General features: G+C 48.2%; 1 protein-coding gene across 1 annotated transcript in view; it reads right to left on the minus strand.

Annotated features, from left to right (window-relative positions):
* Window positions 1-4091: 4091 nt before the first annotated feature.
* The window catches only part of POLR1B (RNA polymerase I subunit B), a 62853-nt gene continuing 43645 nt past the window's right edge, over window positions 4092-23299 (minus strand). Inside the window, exons 11-15 of the mRNA XM_069768991.1 lie at window positions 15586-15756; window positions 14456-14612; window positions 14167-14363; window positions 12613-12866; window positions 4092-5341 (exon numbers count right to left, since the gene is read on the minus strand). Of these exons, the coding sequence (XP_069625092.1) occupies window positions 4459-5341; window positions 12613-12866; window positions 14167-14363; window positions 14456-14612; window positions 15586-15756 (1662 nt within the window). The 3' untranslated portion in view covers window positions 4092-4458. The remainder of the gene's footprint in view (window positions 5342-12612; window positions 12867-14166; window positions 14364-14455; window positions 14613-15585; window positions 15757-23299) is intronic.

The following is a 23299-nucleotide window of genomic DNA, read 5'->3' on the forward strand; positions in this document are numbered from 1 at the left end:
GACACCGCTGGGAGATCGGCATCGGCAATTGGCGGCGGGCGACCAATCACATCAGCTGCTAGCAGTATTCAAATCTGGCGCCAATACCGCTAGCAGCTGATTGGTCGCCAGCCTTGGCAGGGGATTCAAATCGCACGCGGCAACGCTCATTGGCTCAGCCGGTGGGGGATTTGAATCCCACGCCGTTCAGCCAATGAGCAGTGCCGCGCAGCTTTGGCGGGGGATTCAAATCCCACACGGCACCGCTCATTGGCTCACCCGGCGGGGCGTGGGATTTGAATGAGCGGTGCCGCACGGCTTTGATGTTGGATTTGAATCCCGCACCGCTCAGTTGAGGCCAGGGGCGCTCAGCCAATGAGCGGTGCCGCACGGCTTGGCGGGGGATTCAAATCGCATGCGGTAAACGCTCATTGGCTCAGCTGGTGGGGAATTTGAATCCCACGCCATTCAGCCAATGAGCAGTGCCGCGCGGCTTTGGCAGGGGATTTGAATCCTGCGCCGCTCAAAGCCACGCGGCACTGCTCATTGGCTGAGCAACTGCCGGTTGAGCCAATGAGCGGCGCGGGATTCAAATCCCCAGCCAAAGCTGCCAATCACATCAGCTGCTAGCGGTATTCAAATCTGGCACCAATACCGCTACTGGAGGGGCATTCAAATCCTGCGCGGCACGCTCATTGGCTCAGCCAACGAGCGGTGCCACGCGGCTTTGGCAGGGGATTCAAATCCCGCTCATTGGCTCAGCCAGCGGGGGATTTGAATCCAGCGCCGCTCATTAGCTGAGCTGCCGCTGGCAGCACAGCTTTGGCGGGGGATTCAAATCCCGCATGGCACCGCTCATTGGCTCAGCCGGCGGGGTATATGAATCCCGCACCGCTCATTGGCTCATCTGGCGGCAGCTCAGCCAATGAGCAGTGCCGCGCGGCTTTGGCGGGGGATTCAAATCCCACGCAGCAGTGCTCATCAGCCGGCAGGGACTTTGAATCCAGGGGCGCTCAGCCAATGAGCAGTGCCGCGCAGCTTGGCAGGGGATATGAATCCTGGCGGCCATATCGGAATACCCATAACTTGGGTGTTCAAATATGGCGGTCGGCGTAGTTCCGATGCGAGCAGCTGGGAGAATATCCCGACGGAATAGCGGTGCCGTTTTTGTCACTTCCGGCCGCGGTGGATTGTGGGATAGCGACACAATCACCGGAAGCTGTGACCAAGCTGATTGGCAATTATATATTAGATAGGACACAAATCCCCATTTAAAATGCAGCGGCAGGTGAGATGTCTGACTATAGCTCCATTCCTTCTCTTTGGGGCTTCCAGAAAAGACAAGTGCAGCGCTCGCAGCCACAGAATGAATGAATGGATGAGTGGTCAAGTCGGACGTGCCACTCTAGTCTAATGGGGAAAAAAGTTCCACATTCTACCGATTAGGTCCAAGCAGTCAGACTCACACTAATCAATATGTCCTGTAAGTGCATCTCTGCCGCGCTGTACTAAGTATTTAATCTCTAATGGAAATAAAGAATCTTTTCCTAAATAATATCAGAGTGAACAAATGACTGCCACAGACAACACGATCCCCTATACCAAGACCAATAATACCACATACAGGGAAGAAATACCACCACAACATGACCGGACCACATAGTGACCGAATAATACCACATATTACCAGCATATAGCGACCAAGTAATACCACATAGGAGAAATATCGCCACACCATAACTAAACTACATATTCGACCACATAGTGACCAAATAATACCACATACAGGGGACAAATTCCACCACACTATGACCAGACCACAAATTACCACCACATAGTGACCAAATACTACAATACTAATCATGAATACAAACCACAATACCAACAACATGATTATTACAACCAGTGATACTATACACAAGAGCTCTGTATATACACTGTGTGCAGAATTATTAGGCAAGTTGTATTTTGATCACATGATACTTTTTATACATGTTGTCCTACTCCAAGCTGTTCAGGCTTGAGCCAACTACCAATTAAGTAAATCAGGTGATGTGCATCTCTGTAATGAGGAGGGGTGTTGTCTAATGACATCAAAACTTTATATAAAAGTGTGCATAATTATTAGGCAACTTCAATTCCTTTGGCAAAATGGGTCAGAAGAGAGATTTGATGGGCTCTGAAAAGTCCAAAATTGTGAGATGTCTTGCAGAGGGATGCAGCAGTCTTGAAATTGCCAAACTTTTGAAGCGTGATCACCGAATAATCAAGTGTTTCATGGCAAATAGCCAACAGGGTCGCAAGAAACAGGTTGGGCAAAAAAGGAGCAAAATAACTGCCCATGAATTGAGGAAAATCAAGTGTGAAGCTGCCAAGATGCCATTTGCCACCAGTTTTACCTTATTTCAGAGCTGCACCGTTACTGAGTAACAAAAAGAACAAGTTGTGCGATACTCAGGGACATGGCCAAGGTAAGGAAGGCTGAAAAACGACGACATTTATCTTATGTTTCTTGTTCAGATGTGAAGACTGGGCCAAGAAATATCTTAAGACTGACTTTTCAAAGGTTTTATGGACTGATGAAATGAGATTGACTCTTGATGGGCCAGATGGATGGGCCAGAGGCTGGATCAGTAAAGGGCAGAGAGCTCCACTCCGACTCAGACGCCAGCAAGGTGGAGGTGGGGTACTGGTACGGGCTCGTATCATCAAAGACGAACTTGTGGGACCTTTTCGGGTTGAGGATGGAGTGAAGCTCAACTCCCAGACCTACTGCCAGTTTCTGGAAGACAACTACTTTAAGCAGTGGTACAGGAAGAAGTCAGTATCATCCAAGAAAAACATGATTTTCATGCAGGACAATGCTCCATCACATGCCTCCAACTACTCCAGTGTGGCTGGCCAGTAAAGGTCTCAAAGAAGAAAAAATAATGACATGGCCCCCTTGTTCACCTGATCTGAACCCCATAGAGGACCTGTGGTCCCTCATAAAATGTGAGATCTACAGGGAGGGAAAACAGTCCACCTCTTGGAACAGTGTCTGGGAGGCTGTGGTGGCTGCTGCACGCAATGTTGATGATCGTAAACAGATCAAGCAACTGACAGAATCTATGGATGGAAGGCTGTTAGTGTCATCATAAATAAAGGGGGCTATATTGGTCACTCATTTTTTGGGGTTTTGTTTTTGCATGTTAGAAATGTTTATTTCTAAATTTTGTGCAGTTATATTGGTGAAATAAACAAGTGAGATGGGAATATATTTGGTTTTTATTAAGTTGCCTAATAATTCTGCACAGTAATAGTTACCTGCACAAACAGATATCCTCCTAAGATAGCCAAATCTAAAAACCCACTCCAACTTCCAAAAATATTAAGCTTTGATATTTATGAGTCTTTTGGGTTGACTGAGAACAGTTGTTGATCAATGATAAAAATAATCATCTAAAATACAACTTGCCTAATAATTCTGCACACAGTGTAGTGTCAGTAATGATTATCAGTGACATACACAGATATGGCTCCTGGTCCCCCTCATATCCATCCTGCCCTCCCCCCATATATCCATCCTGCCCCTTCCCCCAATATATCCATCCTGCCCCTTCCCCCATATATTTATCCTTGTCCCTTGAAATGGCTGCAAGCACAGAAGGAGAAGAAAAAAAAAAATTCCTCTTACCTGCCTGCGCTCCCGGCAGCATCCTCCCTTACAGATTTGGGGTGCTCATATTAAAATTGCCACCAACCTAGCAGATATGTGCGCACCAGTGACATCAGTCGCACGCTCGTCTGTGTTCATCGGGACGTGCACCACGGTGGTTCAGGTAATGAATGCTGCATGCGCGTGCCCCTGCACATACTCTGCCTGCGCATTTAAAGGGCCTGTGCCCCTAAAAAAAAAAAAAACACTTTTTTTCCCTTCTTCCCACAGACATCTCTCTGGTCCACTGCAAGGGCCCATCGGTGATTCCCCCCGATACCTCGCCAGTCTAGTCCGACTCTGAACACAATTATCTATGGCATATTAAAAGTTTTAATAGAAGGTGGATGACGCATTTAAAAAAATTAAATAAATAAAAAAAGAACAACTAAAAGTACTGACAAAGAGGCCAAGATACAAGAAAATAAAAATGAATGTTTATCCAGACACTGGTGTCACTTACAGAAGTGCTCACACTATAGAAAGCACGTCGGCGCTAAACCACTGGTACATACAATCTGCAGATATCTCATTTTCCATACTTGGCTTCTACTCATGACAGGTGGTGTCAGATTGTCCAGTCACTTTCTGACAATCAGATAATCCTTGAGATTTCCCATACCAGGCATATTTGGCTGGATAGCAGAATGGCAATGCCTTCACTATAGTGAATGGTGAATGTTTCCAAGTAAAAGTTATTCACAGGCTTTTCATGCCCAGGAGGAGCACAGGTACCAGCAATGTTATAAGGCACGTGCAGAAACCATCCTTCCATCTGCTCGTTAGCGCACGGACAGTTTAACATTGATGTTCATTGCTGCCAACTCCGCCACAAAGTACCGAAAAACATACGGCACAGAAATGACGTCAATTGTATCTGTCCGGTCACAGACCAAGCAATAGTGCTTCCGGTTTCGCATTGAGGACCAAGATGGAGGAGGCTTCTCCAGGATAGGCGACAGGAGGCTGCCGCAGGTCACACACACATGGGCCTCTGATCTATCGGAACAGTTAAAAAGCCTGTCATGAAGAAGGAAGGAGGTTCCATGTGCCAGCAGGGCATCACGCTCCATCTCTCCAAAACGAATACCTCCTTGGACGTTTCTGCCGCCCACAGGCTGGTTGGTCACTTTGTCACGAGAGCCGGTTGTCCTAACTTGGAACTTGTCAGAAACCATGTGACGAAGACGCTGGTAGTAGACCACACCGATAAAAATGTCCGCCTCAAGCTCAAGCCCACTAATGCCGCTGTACAATTTCTCTGTGCCATAGTAGTTGTAGCCAGCAGCCTTCAACATTTCACCAAAATATTCCAGAGCAGAGTTCTCCTCTGAGAATGTGAAAGGAGTGGCATCGTGGCACAATCCGTGGAGTGCTGCCGATTTACCGGCCATGCTCTCAATCAACATCCCAATTGTCATTCTGGAAGGGAATCCGTGCGGGTTAAATAAAATGTCCGGAACCATCCCGCTTTCTGTGAATGGCATATCCTCTGCTGGCCACAGTCTGCTGAGGATGCCTTTCTGGCCATGTCGGCTAGCAAATTTATCACCTATGGTGGGGTTACGCGGGATCCTCATAGTGATGCACACGAATTGGAACTTTCCAATACCCAGGTCATTGCTGCAGGCCTTAATGTTGTCAACAATACAGTCCTCCTTATTCCTGAAAAGACAAGACATGAAAGTGAAGGAAAATCCATGAAAACAGTCTCACAGGTCTCTCTTATCAGTAAGGATATGTTCATGTGTGGCCTACAATAAGAGCCAGTTCACACGTTGCAGTTCTGTTGCGTTTTTTCTGCTCTGATGTCACAAAACATGAAGGATTTCCTAGTCCCAGCAAAGTGAATGAGAATCCTGAAGTCTCAGGCACACGCTGCGTATTCGTGACTTGTAGATTTATATCTGCAGTATGCAGCATTTTTGCTGCAGATTTCACGCAAACTAAAGAGTGGGGCAAAAAAGCATCAGAAAAACACAAAAAAAAAAAACATGTAAAAATGCTGCTATTTTCCTGCCAATAGATCAGTACTGCAGCAGATTTTTCATACTTGAAGTGCATTTTTTGTGTGCATTTTTTTTATTGCAGCTTTTTCACCCATTCAAATAGTTAAATCGCTGCAAAAAAGCTGCGTCTCAGCAAACACACACCAAGGCCAAGTTCACACTGGCCGTTTTTGCTGTTTTGTATGCTAGTTTTTACAGTACCAGCAAAACCTATAAGATTTCAGAAATCTCATGCACACACTGTTTTTTGTCATCAGTTTTTTGGGCTTTGCATGTTTTTTTGGACATAGAACATGTCAGTTTTAGCGTTTTTCATCCATTGACTTGAATGGGAAGTGAAAAAAACACTGAAAAAAATGCACCAAATACACAGGTATCAGGTTTTCCTGTTTTTTTTGTGCACGAGAGTCAAATCTAGCATACCAAAAACGCAGCAAAAAACATGCTTTTTTAAAAAAACAGGATTTTTGGTTGCTTACCGTAAAATCTGTTTCTTGAAGCCTCCATTGGGGGACACAGGAACCATGGGTGTATGCTGCTGCCACTAGGAGGCTGACACTATGCAAATAAAAAAGTTAGCTCCTCCTCTGCAGTGTACACCCCACCGACTGGCATTATGCTCTTCAGTTAGTGAGAAAGCAGTAGGAGAAAAGAACAAGGTTGAAAAACCATAACCACAAACTTGAGAACTGTAAACGTGAGAACAGTCATAAAACAGATAACAGAAACATTGGGAGGGAGCTGTGTCCCCCAATGGAGGCTTCAAGAAACAGATTTTACGGTAAGCAACCAAAAATCCTGTTTTCTTTATCGCCTCTCATTGGGGGACACAGGAACCATGGGACGTCCCAAAGCAGTCCCAAGGGCGGGAAAACAGACTTCCATCAGGTCAGAGGACTCGCCACTGCCGCCTGCAAGATCCTTCTGCCTAGGCTGGCGTCCGCCGATGCGTAGGTATGGACCTTGTAAAATTTGGCGAACGTGTGGATGGAAGACCAAGTTGCCGCTTTGCAAAGCTGTAGGGCGGAAGCCCTGTGGTGCACCGCCCAGGAGGCACCGACTGCCCGGGTAGAGTGAGCCTTAATCCCAGGAGGGGGCACTCTGTTCTTGACCCGGTAAGCCTCCAAAATTGCCATTCTGATCCATCGAGCAATAGTCGCTTTGGAAGCCGGTTGGCCTCTGCGCGTGCCATCAGAAATGACGAAAAAAGAATCCGTCTTCCGGAAAGAGGATGTTCTATCCAGATAGATCCTCACTGCCCTGACGAGGTCTAGCTTGTTCAACGATCGCTCCAGAGGATGAGTCGGAGCTGGACAAAAGGATGGTAGAACGATGTCCTCGTTGAGGTGGAAGGTGGAAACCACCTTAGGAAGAAAAGAAGGTGGGGGCCGGAAGACCACCTTGTCCTGGTGAATGACCAAAAACGGAGGACGGCAAGACAAGGCCGCCAACTCGGAAACACGGCGAATAGACGTGATGGCCACAAGAAAGGTCACCTTCCAAGAAAAAAACGATAGAGGAATCTCCCTAAGAGGTTCAAAGGGAGAAACCCTCAGAACGTCCAGTACCAGGTTTAAGTCCCATGCCTCCACAGGGGCTCTGTACGGCGGGACAGCATGGGCTACCCCTTGAAAGAAGGTCTTAATTTGTGGCCGAGAGGCCAAGGTCTTCTGAAAGAGAATGGAAAGCGCAGAGACCTAACCCTTCAGGGAGCTAAGAGCCAGGCCCGAATCCAGTCCTGCCTGAAGGAAGGCCAAAAGAGAAGGCAGGGAAAAAACCATAGGCGGAACGCGGTTGGACTCGCACCAACGGAAGTAAGCCTTCCAGGTGCGGTAGTAGATCCTGGAAGACGAAGGCTTCCGAGCCTGAATCATGGTGTGAATCACCCGGTCCGAAAGGCCGGACGCTCTTAAAACCGCGGTCTCAACAGTCACGCCGTTAAACTGAGCGACCGAGAATTCGGGTGGCAGATCGGACCCTGGGACAGCAGATCGAGCCTGTCTGGAAGCCGCCAGGGAGCGTCCGCGAGAAGGTTGACGAGCTCCGCGAACCAAGCTCTCCTGGGCCAATCTGGGGCGATCAGGATGACCGGCACCCCTTCCGCTTTGATCTTCAACAGTTTGGGAAGTAATGGAAGGGGTGGGAACAGGTAGGGCAGCTCGAACTGTGACCAAGGAATGGCCAGAGCATCGACGCCCACTGCGAGAGGATCACGGCACCTGGAGACGAACTGCGGAACCTTCCTGTTGATTCGAGACGCTGTGAGATCCACATCCGGAGTCCCCTATCGAAAACAAATCTGATGGAAGACCTCCGGATGCAAGGACCATTCCCCTGCCGCGAGGCCCTCGCGGCTGAGGAAGTCGGCGGCCCAGTTGTCCACGCCGGTAATATGCACCGCGGATATCACTGGAACCGTTGCCTCCGCCCAAAGAAGGATCTTGGATACTTCGGCAAGGGCCAAGGAGCTCCGGGTCCCCCCCTGATGGTTGACATATGCCACAGCCGTGGCGTTGTCCGTCTGGATCCGGACTGGAAGGCCCCTGAGGATCCTTTCCCAGTGGCGGAGGGACAGAAAGATGGCCCGAATTTCGAGGACGTTGATTGGCAGAGATGACTCCTGCGGCGACCAACGGCCCTGAACCGTCAGGTGGCGAAAAACCGCACCCCAGCCGATCAGGCTGGCGTCCGTTGTCACCACCTGCCAGTGAACCGGAAGGAAGGACCTGCCCTGGGAGATGAGAGGTGACGTCAGCCACCAGTTGAGAGACCGCTTGACCCGAAAAGAGAGTCTGATCGGCCGATCCAGGGATAAGACAGACCTGTCCCACTGAGACAGAATTGCTTGCTGAAGGGGTCGAGAATGGAATTGGGCGAAGGGAATCGCTTCCAAGGTAGCTACCATCCTCCCCAGAACCGTCATGGCCGATCGGAGGGAGGGAGGCCGAGGACCCTGGAGCAAGCGTATGTCTCGACAAAGAGTGGATCTCTTGTCCTTGGGAAGGAAGACTCTGGTCTGACGAGTGTCGAAAAGCATGCCCAGAAAGATGATGCGCTGAGAAGGAATAAGGCAGGACTTCTTCCGGTTGACCAGCCACCCGAAACGGGATAAGGTGTCGAGAACAATGGACAGGCTTTCGTGGGCCTGAGCAAAGGACGGAGCCTTGATGAGGATGTCATCGAGGAATGGAAACAGGACCAAGCCTCTGACTCTCAAGATGGCCATCAGCGCCGCCATGATTTTCGTGAACACCCTTGGCGCGGTTGCGAGACCGAACGGCAGGGCGACGAACTGAAAATGATCTTGTTGCACTGCGAAGCGCAGGAAACGGTGATGTCCAGGAAATATCGGAACGTGTAGGTAGGCGTCCTGGATATCTATAGAGCATAGAAATTCCTGAGCCTCCATGGAAGCAATTACTGAACGAAGGGATTACATCCTGAAGTGTCTCAGGCAAACCCTCCTGTTCAGCAATTTGAGGTCCAGAATGGGACGAACCTTGCCGTCTTTTTTCGGTACCACAAAAAGGTTCGAGTAGAAACCAGTGTACCGTTCCTTTTCTGGGACGGGAACGATTACCCCGGATTTGAGCAGAGAAGCGATGGCTGCGAAGAAGCCCGGAACCAGAGCAGGATCTTTTGGAGGACGGGATTGGAAGTAACGATCCCTGGGTCGGGAGGCGAACTCTATTTTGTATCCCGAGGATACAACTTCCCTGACCCATGCATCCTCTACTGCGGAAATCCAGACGTCCCTGAAACGGAGAAGACGGCCCCCCAACCTGGGAGTTGGGCTGGAGTCTTGCCGAGAGTCATGCGGAGGTGGATCTTCCAGTCCTGGGCCTGGACGATCTACCCTGGGAATAGCGAGGACGCCAGGACGGAGAGGGCCTGAAGGACACCGCCTTCTTCTCTTGACGTGCCTGTGGCCTCTGTTGCTGCTGGGAAAAAGAGTTTGATGCAGCGAAGCGACGAAAAGGCCGAAAAGAGCGAAACTGCCGTCTAGGAGGAGGGCGACGAGGCTTAGCCTGGGGGAGAAGAGAACTTGTACCCCCGGTGGCGTCCTTAATGATTTGGTCCAGCTGGGAACCAAAGAGACGAGAGCCCTGGAAGGGCAGACTAGTGAGGGACTTTTTGGAGGACAAGTCCGCCTGCCAGGCCTTGAGCCAAACGGTCCGGCGGATGGCAACGGCATTGCTGGAAGCCTGAGCCGCACAAGACGCGACATCCAGGGAGGCGGAAACCAGGTAATCACCAGCGTGGGAAATCTGGTTGGCAAGTTCCGCTAATTGCGCAAGAGGTGCCCCGTCCAGGATACCTCGCCGTAGATCCTTGGCCCATTTTGAGATGGATTTTGAAGCCCAAGTGGAAGCAAAAGCTGGACATAGCGCTGCTGAAGCCGCTTCAAAAGCAGATTTCGCGAAGGATTCTATAACTATCGTTAAAATCCTTCAGAGATGCTCCGCCGGACAGTGGAAGCACCGTGTTGGTGGACAGCCTGGAAACAGGGGGATCCACCGAGGGGGAGACCGTCCAATTGGCGGTAAGTTCTGGTGAAAAAGGATATAACACCCCCAGGCGTTTTCCCCTCTGAAAACGTCTGGTCGGATTCGCTCTCTCTCTGGCCAAGATTTCCTCGAATTCAGGATGAGGAGCGAAAAATTTTGAAGGTGGTTTGGCCCGTCTAAACGAAACCGCCTGATCTGCGGGTTCCGTAGAGGGATCCTTAATGCCACAGGTTTGGTTTATAGCCCGAATGAGGTTCTGGACCGTCTCACTCATGGTGGCGATTTGGTTAGGATTCAGCTCCGAAATATCCTCCGAGGGCGCATCAGATAATGCCTCGCCTGACTCAGGGGAGGAGGATCGGTGAGACACCAACCGTGGGGGAGGGCCGTGCGGCGAGATGGAGCGCGAAGAGGACTCAGACCGACGTTCCTGTCTGGACCTTTTGTGGCTTATCAAGGAGGGCTCGGGCGGCGGTTCCTGCGACCCGCTGGCCACTGCAGGGGTTTGCAGGGGTAACCGATCCAGCGCGGACACCAGGGTTTGAGATACCCGTGTTAAAATCGGCCACCGATTGTGACAGAGAGGCGGCCCAGCCTGGGATGGGGGGGATCACTCTCGGGCGGAACAGCCGGGGGATCCTGGGCGGTGGGAACAATCGGGTTGAGCACTGACCTGAGGGAAGCTTGCTGTTACAGGACGAACATGCAAAGTACATGACTAAGGCAGAAGATGAAGAAGTAGGGGGGCGAGAGCGGCCCCCTTTAGAGGTAGACATTTTAAGAGATCCCTGAAGAAATGCCAGCAGGTTAGGGGACAGTGGGGCAGAGGAGGGTGTCAGTCTGCAGTGCAGCTACTCACGGTAGATGAGAAAGGAATTCAGAGAGAGCTGTCCGGCTTGATGGAATGGACCTCCGGTAAAGGTAGTCCCTCTAGCAGGGGATGTGGGCTTCTGCTGCAGTCTGATCAGAGGAAGCTGACCGCTGAGGAGTGCGACAGGTGCAGAGGAACCTCGTGTTTCAAGATGGCGCCGGTAGGTGGGGAAAAGGGTAGGACCTGTGCCCGTCACGGAGAGGTTGTCGGGCGGGAGAAAAGCCCGCCCGACGAAGAGGAAAAGGGGGCGGAGTCCGGCACCGGAAGTAGGCCCCGGCCGAAGCCGGGGCCTAAATTAGAGATAGGTGCTGGAGAAGGCCGCGGCGACTGAGGGGGGAATCGGCGCGGCAGCTGAGACGCCGCACACCGCAGCAGGCGCAAAGCGGTGTGGCGGCCTACAAGCCGCCGCGCCAAAAGAACGGGCTGGACGGCCGCATACAACGGCCTGGGAAAAGAAGCTGCAGGGACCCGCAGCGGTGCGGCGGCTGTTTAGCAGAGCCGCCGCACTGAAGTAAATAATGAACGGCCGCTTGCAGCGGCCGGAGCCGGGCAGCCGCAAGCAGTGTGGCAGACCGAGAGGGCCGCACTGATGGCAAGGACGCCGCTGAGAGCGGCAGGACCAGCTGTGCGGCGGCTAGTGGTAAAGAAGCCGCGCCGGCACAGGGGCAAGGCGGCCGTCGCCAAAGAAGCAGTGCGGCGGCTGAAAGAAAAAGGGCCCAGCTCTGGAAAAGAGGTAAGGTGCCCTGCACCTGAAAACCCCTTAAATAAGGCACCTCCTTTGAAAAACTGTGGGATGGGGGTAGGCCGTTAGGTAAAATACTCACATTAGACATCCCACGCCGGTACTAACCTGGAAGGTATTAAGACGTCCAGGGGCTGATAGACGTCCTCGTCTCCGCGACCGACAGGCTATGGTGGGCGAGTTGGTGGGGGACGGGCCAGGACCGGACTTCTGAGCACGCTTGTGTGCCAGGTTCTTGGTCCTGCTGTGGGATCTATGAGGATACGGGGTGGCAGTACACGCCGTACTCATAGTCCGCATCGTGGGACTACAGGTGTGACTGTTCACCCTGTATCCCTCCGGAAAAACGTGAAAAGAAACGACGCACATTGAGGTAGATAAGGGTCTAATGAAAGACCCGTGTCCACCTCCTACTGACACTAAGCTAAACTGAAGAGCATAATGCCAGTCGGTGGGGTGTACACTGCAGAGGAGGAGCTAACTTTTTTATTTGCATAGTGTCAGCCTCCTAGTGGCAGCAGCATACACCCATGGTTCCTGTGTCCCCCAATGAGAGGCGATAAAGAAAAACAAACAAACGCTGAAACGCCTAGAGTGAACTTAATCCAAGCCTCATAATACCCACAGAAAAAAAACATTGTGTGCACAAGATTTCTGAAACTTCTTGATTACGCTGATTCTGTAAAAGGCCATGTATTTTACGCACCAAAGAAGCTACGTTAAAAAAACACAGCAAAACCTCCACGTGTGAAGATAGCCCAATGCCAAGAAATGTGTCCGTGTGATGTAAAGCTCGTACGACTCACTTGTAAAACACCACAAAGTTCTCTCCAGTGTTTTGGTTCAGATAACCATAGTACGGGTCTCCATAACGCAGGACAGCGCCTACCGGTGGCAGGCCATCGTCATCTAGTTTCCCCTTTATCCGTTCATCGTCCGGTTTGATTCCAAACACAAAATTGTCTTCGTGATCTTTTATTTTTTTAGCCAGGTCGATGACATCGGTTTTGTAAACGCTCCCATGAGCAAATCCTCTCTCCCAAGACGATTTGTTCAAAATCTGCAAACACAAGTAGTTTATATCAGATGGCTGATAAGGAGCCATATCAGGCATCCATCACAAAGTAGCTATTTAGTGGTTGCCATATAGTATTGCATCAAGGGTGCTGTTTGACTTTAAAGGGAAGCTTTTTTTGTTATCTAATACAATAGCAGTATGATGCAGGGGCTGAGACCCTGATTACAGCGATGTGTCACTTACTGGGCTGCGATTTGTTGTTTCTATACAATCAGTGTTTTATCAGCAGGAGATCATCATTACAGAACAACTTGGCACATGCATCCTAGTCCAACCACTGCACTAATGAGCAGCTCTGTTACTATCATACACGGCTGCAGATTGCGCAGGGCTCAGTTACTGGGGGTCACATGTGGCCCTTTGGCTAGTCCTATGCGGCCAGTGGAAAGAGACAGTCAAAGACCGAAAACCAGTGGCACCCCACACAAAACCTCTGCCCCCTGCCACAACTTCATCAGTATTCATCCTTGGGATACAGATACTGATGAATAAAATAAACAGAAAGCAGTCAGCTCCCTCTCCCACCATTCAGTCACTGCAAGGCTGTATGAGGGGCTTTGTGGGGGGGGGGGGCTTTGCAGGGGACATCATACTCTTTGTGTGACCATGGAGGCATCACAGTGTGCTGGGAGCTGATAGTAAATCATACTGCTCCTGTTATTACACCCAAATTGGTGTTGTTTTTAAAAAAAAAAAAAAAAAAAACTTTATGAAAAGCAGTAAATCGTACGGTTCTGATTAGCTGCTACTAATAAGAATACAGTTTATAATGAGCCCTATTGTAACATGTATCAGCAGTATCAGCCTATCAACATACTAAATTCTGCTCAATATGAAGAGGTAAAAATAAATCTAAAATAATAACAATGAGCTGAATTAAGTACAGCGTATAGGTTCGGCCCTCCATAACAGTAATAATATTTCATCTGGCCCTTTAGGAAAATGAAATGCCCACCCCTGAACTAATTGACACATCGCTGGAATCAGGGTCTATGTCCCTACATCATGCTGCTGTTTAAAATTTGCTTTAATATTAGGAAAAGGGGTTCAGGTATAGGGTGCAATAAATGCACAAACATATGAACGGTGCAGTAATAAAAAGGAGCTTCATCCAAACCTATTAACACTACAAGCAGATTATATCTATCCAACGCTATGTAGATAGATTATATTTTATACCCATAATTAATGGGGTACTCTGGGTCCTTTTCATATAAAGGATCTGACCATCCTCTGCACTTACCCAATTCGCAAGTGTGAACAGCGCCTACAAATAACTTACCATCGCATCCTCCATATCATATCCCGTGTACGAAATCACCGCTACAATGGCGTTTGTTCCAATTGGATAGTTATCCATGTCAAAATAATCATACATGGTGGGACGCACCAGAGGACTCTGGGGGGTCTGCAGGCGATACAGTTTGTTATCAGAGCGATCCTGATAGGTTAAAAGAGGGAACCCCATCGTCTGTTTACCTGGAAATAAGAACAGGACAGATATTACGTGGTCTGAACAGTGCCATATGGGTCCTGTGTGCACACGGTGGGAATATCGTGCGGGTACCTACCCATCTGACATTGGTACATGTTCCTGGGACTCTGGTTGTGGTCGGAGAAGGGGATGAAGTTGGCCACAACACTCATCAAGCTGTGAGGAAAGAGCTCCTGATGGGTGGTCACTCCGGGCACAATTTCACCCTCATATATCGCCACGTTCAAGAAAACCTGGAAGAGAGGCACAGATGGGAATCTAGACACATCAGTGGGCTGGAAGATCAATGAAACACACTTACATCAAAGAAAAATGTTGATTTTTATATGAAGTATCACAAAGTAGAAACCTCACACAGATAGCCAACTTCTATTTAATTAGTACCCCCTTCCTTATCACCGCTCCTAGATGCTCTAGTCTAACCCCAAATGCTGTACACAGACCAAACGCAGGCAGGATCCCCATTTCAGATGTGCTCCCCTACAAAAAACATAAATGCGGCACACTCTGCCAACAATGGGTTAATAACAAGGAATCGGCTCCGTTTAATCTCATTTAATCGGAAATGAAGAAATCATGTTCTATCCAGGCTGACTGGGAACAAGGGGCTTTCACTACTGCACTGTGAGCTGTGCGCACATAGGAACGGTAAGAATGAGATAAGTCCATCCGGATCAGCCGAAAATTCTGCACTGCTGATCCAAAGAGCTGAAGAAAAATAAAAACCTGTCATCTTAGAGGAATAAAAAATTAATTTCTGACCCCAAATGTTACAATTGGTAGTTGTGAATTCGCCATCAGCTTCAACTGGCAGAAAGTTCCAGAATCTCAGTGTTCTAAAGACTCCCCTCCTCCGCCGGGAGAGAACCTCATTTACCCTACAGCAGAGGTCAGCGGGTGCTGGCACGCTGCCTGCTGTGGGACTATACCTCCCAGCAGGCCTTGAACAGCCTGGTAGATTTACAGTCTAGGGTAGAAAATAATTCATTTAGGTAACTGATTTAGTTAGTTTCTCCCATACACACGCCTAGTGTAAATTTTACTGGCAGATTACGCTAGCGCTATTTTTTTGTGAAACAATATTTTGCACGCCGATTTCATGACGACCACACTACCCTGGTCACGCCACCCTGGTCTCGCCACCATGGTCCCTCGATCACAGCTACACTTACATGAGCTAGTAGATGACAATGTGTAATACCGCACCTGCTCCAACGTGCCGATCAGCTCTTCTTTCCCTACCGCCAAATTCCTAACAGGACGGACCATCCTGCAGGGGGTGGTGAAAACATACAGCCCAGGGTAAAGACTTGCTTTTCCAGTCATGGGGATGAGCACCACCTCAGTCCAGGGTGGGATCGCCTTCTCCTGAGTTACCTGTGAAATAGTAATAGGTCATATACAGAGTTGAGCAAATTTGTCCGGATTTGGGTCCGAATACGATCGGCAGCGAATATGGTTTTTGCAATATTCGTCGAACACAGCCGAATGTCATTAGGGTCAATGGGAGTAGTAATTACCGAATGTGTTCGGAACCGATCATCAAACATACATTCGGCACAAATAGGGTACCAATATGGCAAATTCGGAATTGGTGACCGAAGCCGAACAGAGTCGCTCAACTCTATATACGTTTTAGTAGAGATAATTTGTAGTTCACAGACCACCGAGAGGTTGTCTCAAGCAACTTCTGTCACATACTGATTGTATTCATCCTGGGAGGTCAGCAAACCCTCTCTCAATGGCAGACATACTCGTTTAACCCTTTACTGCTCAATAACTTAAAGGAGTTGACTGCTACTCAGACAATGGCTTCTCAATTACTATATTTCCCCATTTTCTAATAAAGACAGCCTGTTCTCTCCTCTGGTGTCAGCACCGTACCAGCAATGGTTGCAGGGAGACCCGGCACCGACAATCGGCGGCCGCTGATGGACCTCTTCACTGTCACTTCCTTTGGCTGTAACTGACAGAGCAGCGGCAGTGGTGGTGACTTCATCTGGATGTCAGTTACATGCAAAGGATGCGACAGTGAAGAGGACCATCAGCGGCCGCCGATTGGCTGCAGGGGTCACGTGACAAAACCATGTCATGGGAGATCCAGCACTGGGAGAACAGGCTGCTTTTATTTTAACAAGGTGCAATATAGTAATTGAGAAGGGATTGTGAGCAGCGAACAACACAATTTAAAGGGTTTGGGTGAGGAGTCCGGTCTTACATGGCCGATGCTGGCAGCGTTACACAGCCAAAACCTGCCTTTAATAGCAGCTGTTGGAGCCAATTCTAATTGCTCCTGTTTAACCGCTTAAGTGCCGCTGTTAATCTGTGAGTGGCAGGAGCGTGGTGGCGCACTCTTGTCCAAAATGCAGATAAACTAAAAGGGAAAAGAAGCTTATTTGTTGTTGTTACATCCGTAAAAGTCCAATCTCTCAATATATAGAATAATTTAACTCATAATAAAGTGTAAACAATAAGGAAAAGTTCATATTTTTTACTTACTAAAATAATAAAATAAAGGACATGGAAGAACCATGTTATGAGGTATATGCTACCACAAATGAATGCTGTAAAAATGAGAAAAAAATAATTGCATAATTGCTCTTTTCCTCCATATTTTACAACTGGAAATTTTCTTCACTTTACATCACATGGTAAAGTGAATGTCATTCAAAACTGCAACTTATCCCGAAAAAAAAAGAGAAGTCCTATAGGATTACGTTGATCAAAAGGTTTTTTTTAAAAGTTATGTATTCTTAGAAGGAAAAAACTAAACAAAAAACAGACCAAAAAGAAAATATCGTAGTTACTTACCGATAACGGTATTTCTCTGATCCCATGACGGCACTAACGAGAGAGAGGGATCCGCCCTCAGGGACAGGAAACCCACAGGTTAAAAAGGCGGGACCTCTCCTCCACCTCAGTTGGTTTACAGAGCCTTGCAGGGAATTTCTGCTGTAACTTAATTGGTTATTTTTACACAACAAAATACAACTGTATAACTTATATAAGCTCCTCTATATATATATATATATATACACATTTTTTTTTTTTTTTTAATGCACACCTCGTGACTTAATTTATAAGTAGTGTGGACACCCATACGTGAAGGGAGGGAATATACAGGTGCCGTCATGGGATCAGAGAAATACCGTTATCGGTAAGTAACTACGATATTCTCTTACCCCATGACGGCACTAATGAGAGAATTTCAAAGAATGAAAATTTTAGGGTGGGACCTCTGCCTCAAGAACTCTCCTACCAAAAGTTAAGTCTGAGGGAGAAGATAGATTAAGCTGATAGTGCTTGAAGAATGTAGAGGGGGAAGACCAAGTGGCTGCTCTACATATTTGATCTATTGATGCTCCACCACGTTCAGCCCAAGAGGTTGCCACCGACCTGGTTGAATGAGCCTTAATTGTGTTCGGAGCTTGTTCTCCGGAAGAGGTATATGACATCTTGATGGCATCTCTTACCCACCTCGCCAACGTGGCTTTCGATGCCTTGTGACCCTTATTTGGTCCCTGAAAGCAGACAAACAGAGCCCTCCCTTTTCTACACTCCCTTGTGGCTGATAGATAGTGTGTTAGATATCTCTTTACATCTAGAGTGTGTAGAGCCTCCTCTTTTTTGTTTTTTGGATTGGGGCAAAAAGATGGTAACGCTATCTCTTGAGATCTGTGGAATTTTGACGCCACTTTGGGAAGGTAAGAAGGGTCAGTTTTGAGGATTACTCTGTCATCTAATATTTGTGTTAGAGGTGGGTAAGCTGATAAGGCCTGCAGATCACTAATCCTGCGAGCTGAGGTTAGGGCCACCAATAAACAGGTTTTCCAAGATATTATTTTTAGTGAAGCCTGAGATAAAGGTTCGAACGGCGCCTTAGTTAGTGCTGAAAGGACTAAGTTCAGGTCCCAGGGAGGAGCGGTGAGATGTATAACTGGTCTGGACCTAGTAGATGCTCTAATAAATCTTTTTACCCAGTGATTCCCCGCCAAATCCTGATTATAAAGGGCACCCAATGCTGCAATCTGAACTTTCAGGGTGTTTGTTGCCAGGCCTTTCTCTAATCCTTTTTGCAGAAATTCTAGAATTTCCTGGATTGGCATCTGATCTGATAGAGTAACTGCTGATGTGGATAGGAACTTTTTCCAGACCTTGCCGTATGCTTTGGTAGTTACAGGTTTTCTACTAGCCAGCAGGGTAGAAATTAGATTTGAAGAAAACCCCCTTTTTGTTAACAGTTCCCTTTCAAAAGCCAGGCCGTCATATGTAAACTTTTTATTTGTGGGTGATTCACTGGCCCTTGATGCAGGAGGTCTGGGATATCTGGGAGTACCCATGGATCCGCTATGGACATTAGGCGTAGCCATGGGAACCATACTCTTTTCGGCCAGAACGGGGCTATCAATATCACTTTGGCTCTGTCCTCCCTGATTTTTTTCAAGACTAAGGGAATTAGAGCTATCGGAGGAAACACATAAGCTAGATGGAATTTCCATGGAATTAACAACGCGTCTATAGCCACTGGACTCCCCCGAGGATCTATCGAGCAGAAGGCCTCCGTTTTCCGATTTTGATTGTTTGCAAATAGATCTATATCCGGGGCCCCCCAAAGATCCACTATGCGTTTGAATATTCTTGTATTTAACTCCCATTCCCCCTGTTTTAATTGGGTTCTGCTTAGAAAATCTGCAGTTTGATTTTCTGACCCTTTTATGTGAAGGGCTGTCAGGGAGGACAAGTTGGCTTCTGCTTGTGACATGATGAAATTTGTCACTTTCATTAGGGATTGAGACCTCGTCCCTCCCTGATGGTTTAAATATGCTACTACCACCCTGTTGTCCGTCAGTACTCTCACGTGGTGGGAACGGAGGGAAGTTAAAAAATGATTGATGGCGTACTGAACTGCTAAAAGCTCCTTCATGTTTGAAGTAAGGTCTTTTTCTTCTACTGACCAAGGACCTTGGGCAATTTGCCTGTTTAGGTGGGCCCCCCACCCCCAAGGACTTGCGTCTGTGGTCAGGATTATCGAGACCGGCCATACCCATGGAACCCCCCTCCTGAGATTGGACGGGTCTGTCCACCAAGCTAAGGAAGTTTTTGTCCGAGAGGATATTTTTAATTGCTTTTCTAAATTTCCTCCTGCGTGGGATACTGCCTCTAGTATTTCCCACTGGAGATCTCTCGAGTGGCTCTGAGCCCACTGTACCGCTGGGATACAGGATGTCATCGACCCCAGTATGGACATGGCTCTCCTTAGAGTGATCAGAGGAGAGATACTCAACTGATTCACTAGATGTATCATGTTGGATACTTTTTCTTCCGGCAGACGACACTCTTGCTTTGTTGAGTCTATTACTATCCCCAAGTACAACTGTACTTGAGATGGGATAAGCCTGGATTTTTCCAGGTTCAAAAACCATCCTAGATTTGATAGGGCTACCATCACTCTGTTTAGTTGCTGGCTGCAATGTAGAGAGGAACTGCCCATCACTAGGAGGTCGTCCAGATAAGGCACAATCAATATGTTTTGTTCCCTTATATGGGCCATTACTTCCGCCATTAATTTTGTGAATACTCTCGGGGCAATGGCTAGACCAAACGGAAGAGCCCTGTATTGGTAATGTTTCAGTTCCCCTTGTATCATTACTGCAACCCTGAGATATTTCCGGAAATCCGGATGGACTGGCACATGATAGTATGCGTCCTTTAAGTCTATAACAGTCATGAAACAAGACGGGATAAGGGATCTGACACATGATTTTATTGTCTCCATTTTGAATTTTTCTATTACCAGGTATCTGTTTAGTTGTTTCAAATTTATAATTACTCTGAAAGTTCCGTCCGGCTTTGTTCGAAGAAAGAGCGGAGAATAAAACCCCTTTGTCTCTTCCTGTTGCGGAACTTCCTGTAAGACTTTCTTCTCCAGAAGACTGAGAACTTCTCTCTGGATACTCAGCTGCTCGATCTCTGACTTTCTTCGTGGTGTGACCACAAACTGATTGTGAGGCATTGAGTGAAAGATTAGTCTTAGGCCCGTCTTTATGATGTTTAGAGTCCAGGCACTTCCAGAAATTTTTTCCCAGGTTGGAAGAAAGTGGGTCAGTCTCCCTCCTACCTGGGGCACACCCTCATTGTGGCTGTTTTTTATTATCCGGCTTGTTGAACATGAAACCTCCTCTTTTGAATTTTCTGTCTTCCCACCCCTCCTTTTGGTTTTTTGGGGGGCGTCTTTGTGTGAACCTCCTTCCTCGAAAGGGCCGTCTATAAGATTGATTTAGGAATCCCGGAAAGGCTTTCTTTTTATCAACCGCTTTTTCGAGGACATCGTCTAGGGTGGGACCGAACAAATATTCACCTTCACACGGAATGGAACACAACTTAGCTTTAGTTTGCAGGTCCCCCGGCCAGCACTTTAGCCATAGTGCTCTCCTAGCCGCATTTGAGAAGGAAGCCGATCTTGCCGTCAGTCTAACTGAGTCTATTGAGGCATCTGCTAAATACGCAGCGGCACCTCTCATCGCTGAGACAGAGTCCAGTATAGACTCTCTCGGGGTTTTATTTTTTAATTGAGTCTCTAAATGATCCAGCCAGACCATTAGTGCTCTAGCTGTACACGTAGCAGCTATCCCGGGTTTTAGCCCCCCGCTGGCGGCCTCCCAGGACCCTTTTAGGAAGACATCGGCCTTTTTATCCATAGGATCCTTGAGGGTCCCCATATCTTCAAAAGGCAGAGCGAACTTTTTAGAGGCTTTCGCGATGGCGACGTCTAATTTTGGCGCTTTTCCCCATGAGGCGCAGGCTGGGTCATCAAATGGGTATTTCCTTTTGGGTGTTAACAGTACTTTTTTGTCTGGTCTTTTCCACTCCTTTTTTATAAGGGCTTGAATTTTTTCATTTAATGGGAACACTCTGTACTTCTTTTGTTCCAGGCCACTAAACATAAGATCTTGTACAGATTTTTTGGAACGAGTGTCTGCCAGACCCATTGTCGCCCTAACCATTTTTACCAGCGCATCCGTTTCATCTATTGGGAAACAGTTGCGACCGCTTTCTGAAGATGCGGAGGAGGATGATGAAGCTGTAGAGCTATCAGAATCCTCACTCGAGCTATCTCCCTCGCTGGAGCTGTAATCTGGAGATTTTTCTTTATGTTTTCTTTTACGGTTTTTTACGCTTTTTAATGCGTCCGCTACTTGGGTTTTAATTAGATCTTTTAATTCAGATGTGAAACTTGGTGTCTCCTCATCAATGGTGTTCTTAATACATGTCGCACAGAGTTTTTTAACCCATGATTCCGGCAAATCTGCTGAACAAAGCGGGCATACTCTATGTTTACTTTTCCCCTGGCATTTCTTTCCCTAGGAAACAATAAACCCCTATTAGAATTTCCACTTTCACGGAGGTCACTTACCCTCCTAATGTGAGGAAGATACCGGTTGTGGCTTTGAGGATGCCTCCTCCAGTTGAACCACCGTCTCCCTCCTGGATCCACCAGAGCCTCTGCTACGCTGGGATCCTGAGCTGCTGCGCTGCGTGGGTTTTCTTGAAGAATGGCGCTCCTTCGGGTTCTTTGTCACAGGGGCCTGTGAAATTTCTTCCACCGACTGCTCTATTCCACTCATGGTGGTAATCTCTGAGCAGCGGTATGCCCCTTTCCTTCCAGATATATACCGATGGAGCAGCGCCAGGCAACTTCCGGTTTACCCAGAGGTGCTTTGCGCCGCCCCGGAAGTGACCCCGGCGCCTGCGCAGTAAGTCGCCGGACCTCGCGCGCGCGCTCACTACTTGCCGGCTCACAGGAGGGACGGAGCTTCTGCAGCCGCTGCTGCACCCTGCGTCCTGCCGCTTGTCGGTGACCGGCGTCACCACCCCCTGTGCGCCTCATGGACCGGCGGAGGAAACCTCCAGGTAGCCGCCGCTACCTATTACCGACCACTCCATTGAAAAGAGAAGAGGCAGGCTCGGTCCTCTTCACTGCCTCCCCTCCGCGCATATCCACGAGGCCCGCCGACCCCGGAACGCGCCTTCAGGGAGGAATCCACCCGTGACCGTGGCAGGGCCCCCCGCTGCCTGAACTCGGCCCGATGGTCCCTGGACTCCTGGATGGTAAGCTGTGGGTCCCCGTCGGGGACAGGAAACCGAACTGAGGTGGAGGAGAGGTCCCGCCTTTTTAACCTGTGGGTTTCCTGTCCCTGAGGGCGGATCCCTCTCTCTCGTTAGTGCCGTCATGGGGTAAGAGAAATTGTTTCATTGAAGGGAATCTGTCAGCATATTTTCACTATGTAATCTGAGAGCAGCGTGATGCAAGGGTAGACCTGATACTTGCAATGTGTCACTTACTGGGCTGCTTGATGCAGTTTTGATAAATCCAGTTTTCCCTGCTGCAGATCTAGCAATTCTGAATGCCGAGCACTGTCTAATCCCATCTACACCACTGATTGGCAGCTTTGTGTTCACTGTGCATAGACAGAAAGCTGCCAATTAGTGGTGTGGGTGGGGTTATACAGAGCTCAGCATTCACAGAACTGTTTCATGGGACACTTCAGACATTGGTAAAGAATAGGAAACGTTCCAAAAATTAAATAAGAGTCACAAAAGCACAACAGCTCCCACTCTGGTGCCCCCTAGTGCTGCTGAAAAGAATGACATCCCATCCATTATGTGACCTCTCAGCCAATCACTGGCCTTTTTTTGCTGCAAACTCCCCTTGAATATTAATAATATTAGAAAACCTCTCATGGGAAGCTTTTTTTCTGATTGAAGGTGTTGTTCCCTTTCAGAAATATTTTCCGAAGTTTGGTTTTTCAACAAAAAAAAAAAATTCCAACAAAATAAAATGTGTGTTTCTTCCTATCGTGGGTCTTGCGATGTGTCTCCGCTGCTGCTCTGGTCTCTGGTTGTGGCAGTGACTTCCAAA

This window comes from Ranitomeya imitator, chromosome 5 (genome assembly GCF_032444005.1).
Source record: "Ranitomeya imitator isolate aRanImi1 chromosome 5, aRanImi1.pri, whole genome shotgun sequence".
In the NCBI taxonomy this organism is placed as follows: domain Eukaryota; kingdom Metazoa; phylum Chordata; class Amphibia; order Anura; family Dendrobatidae; genus Ranitomeya; species Ranitomeya imitator.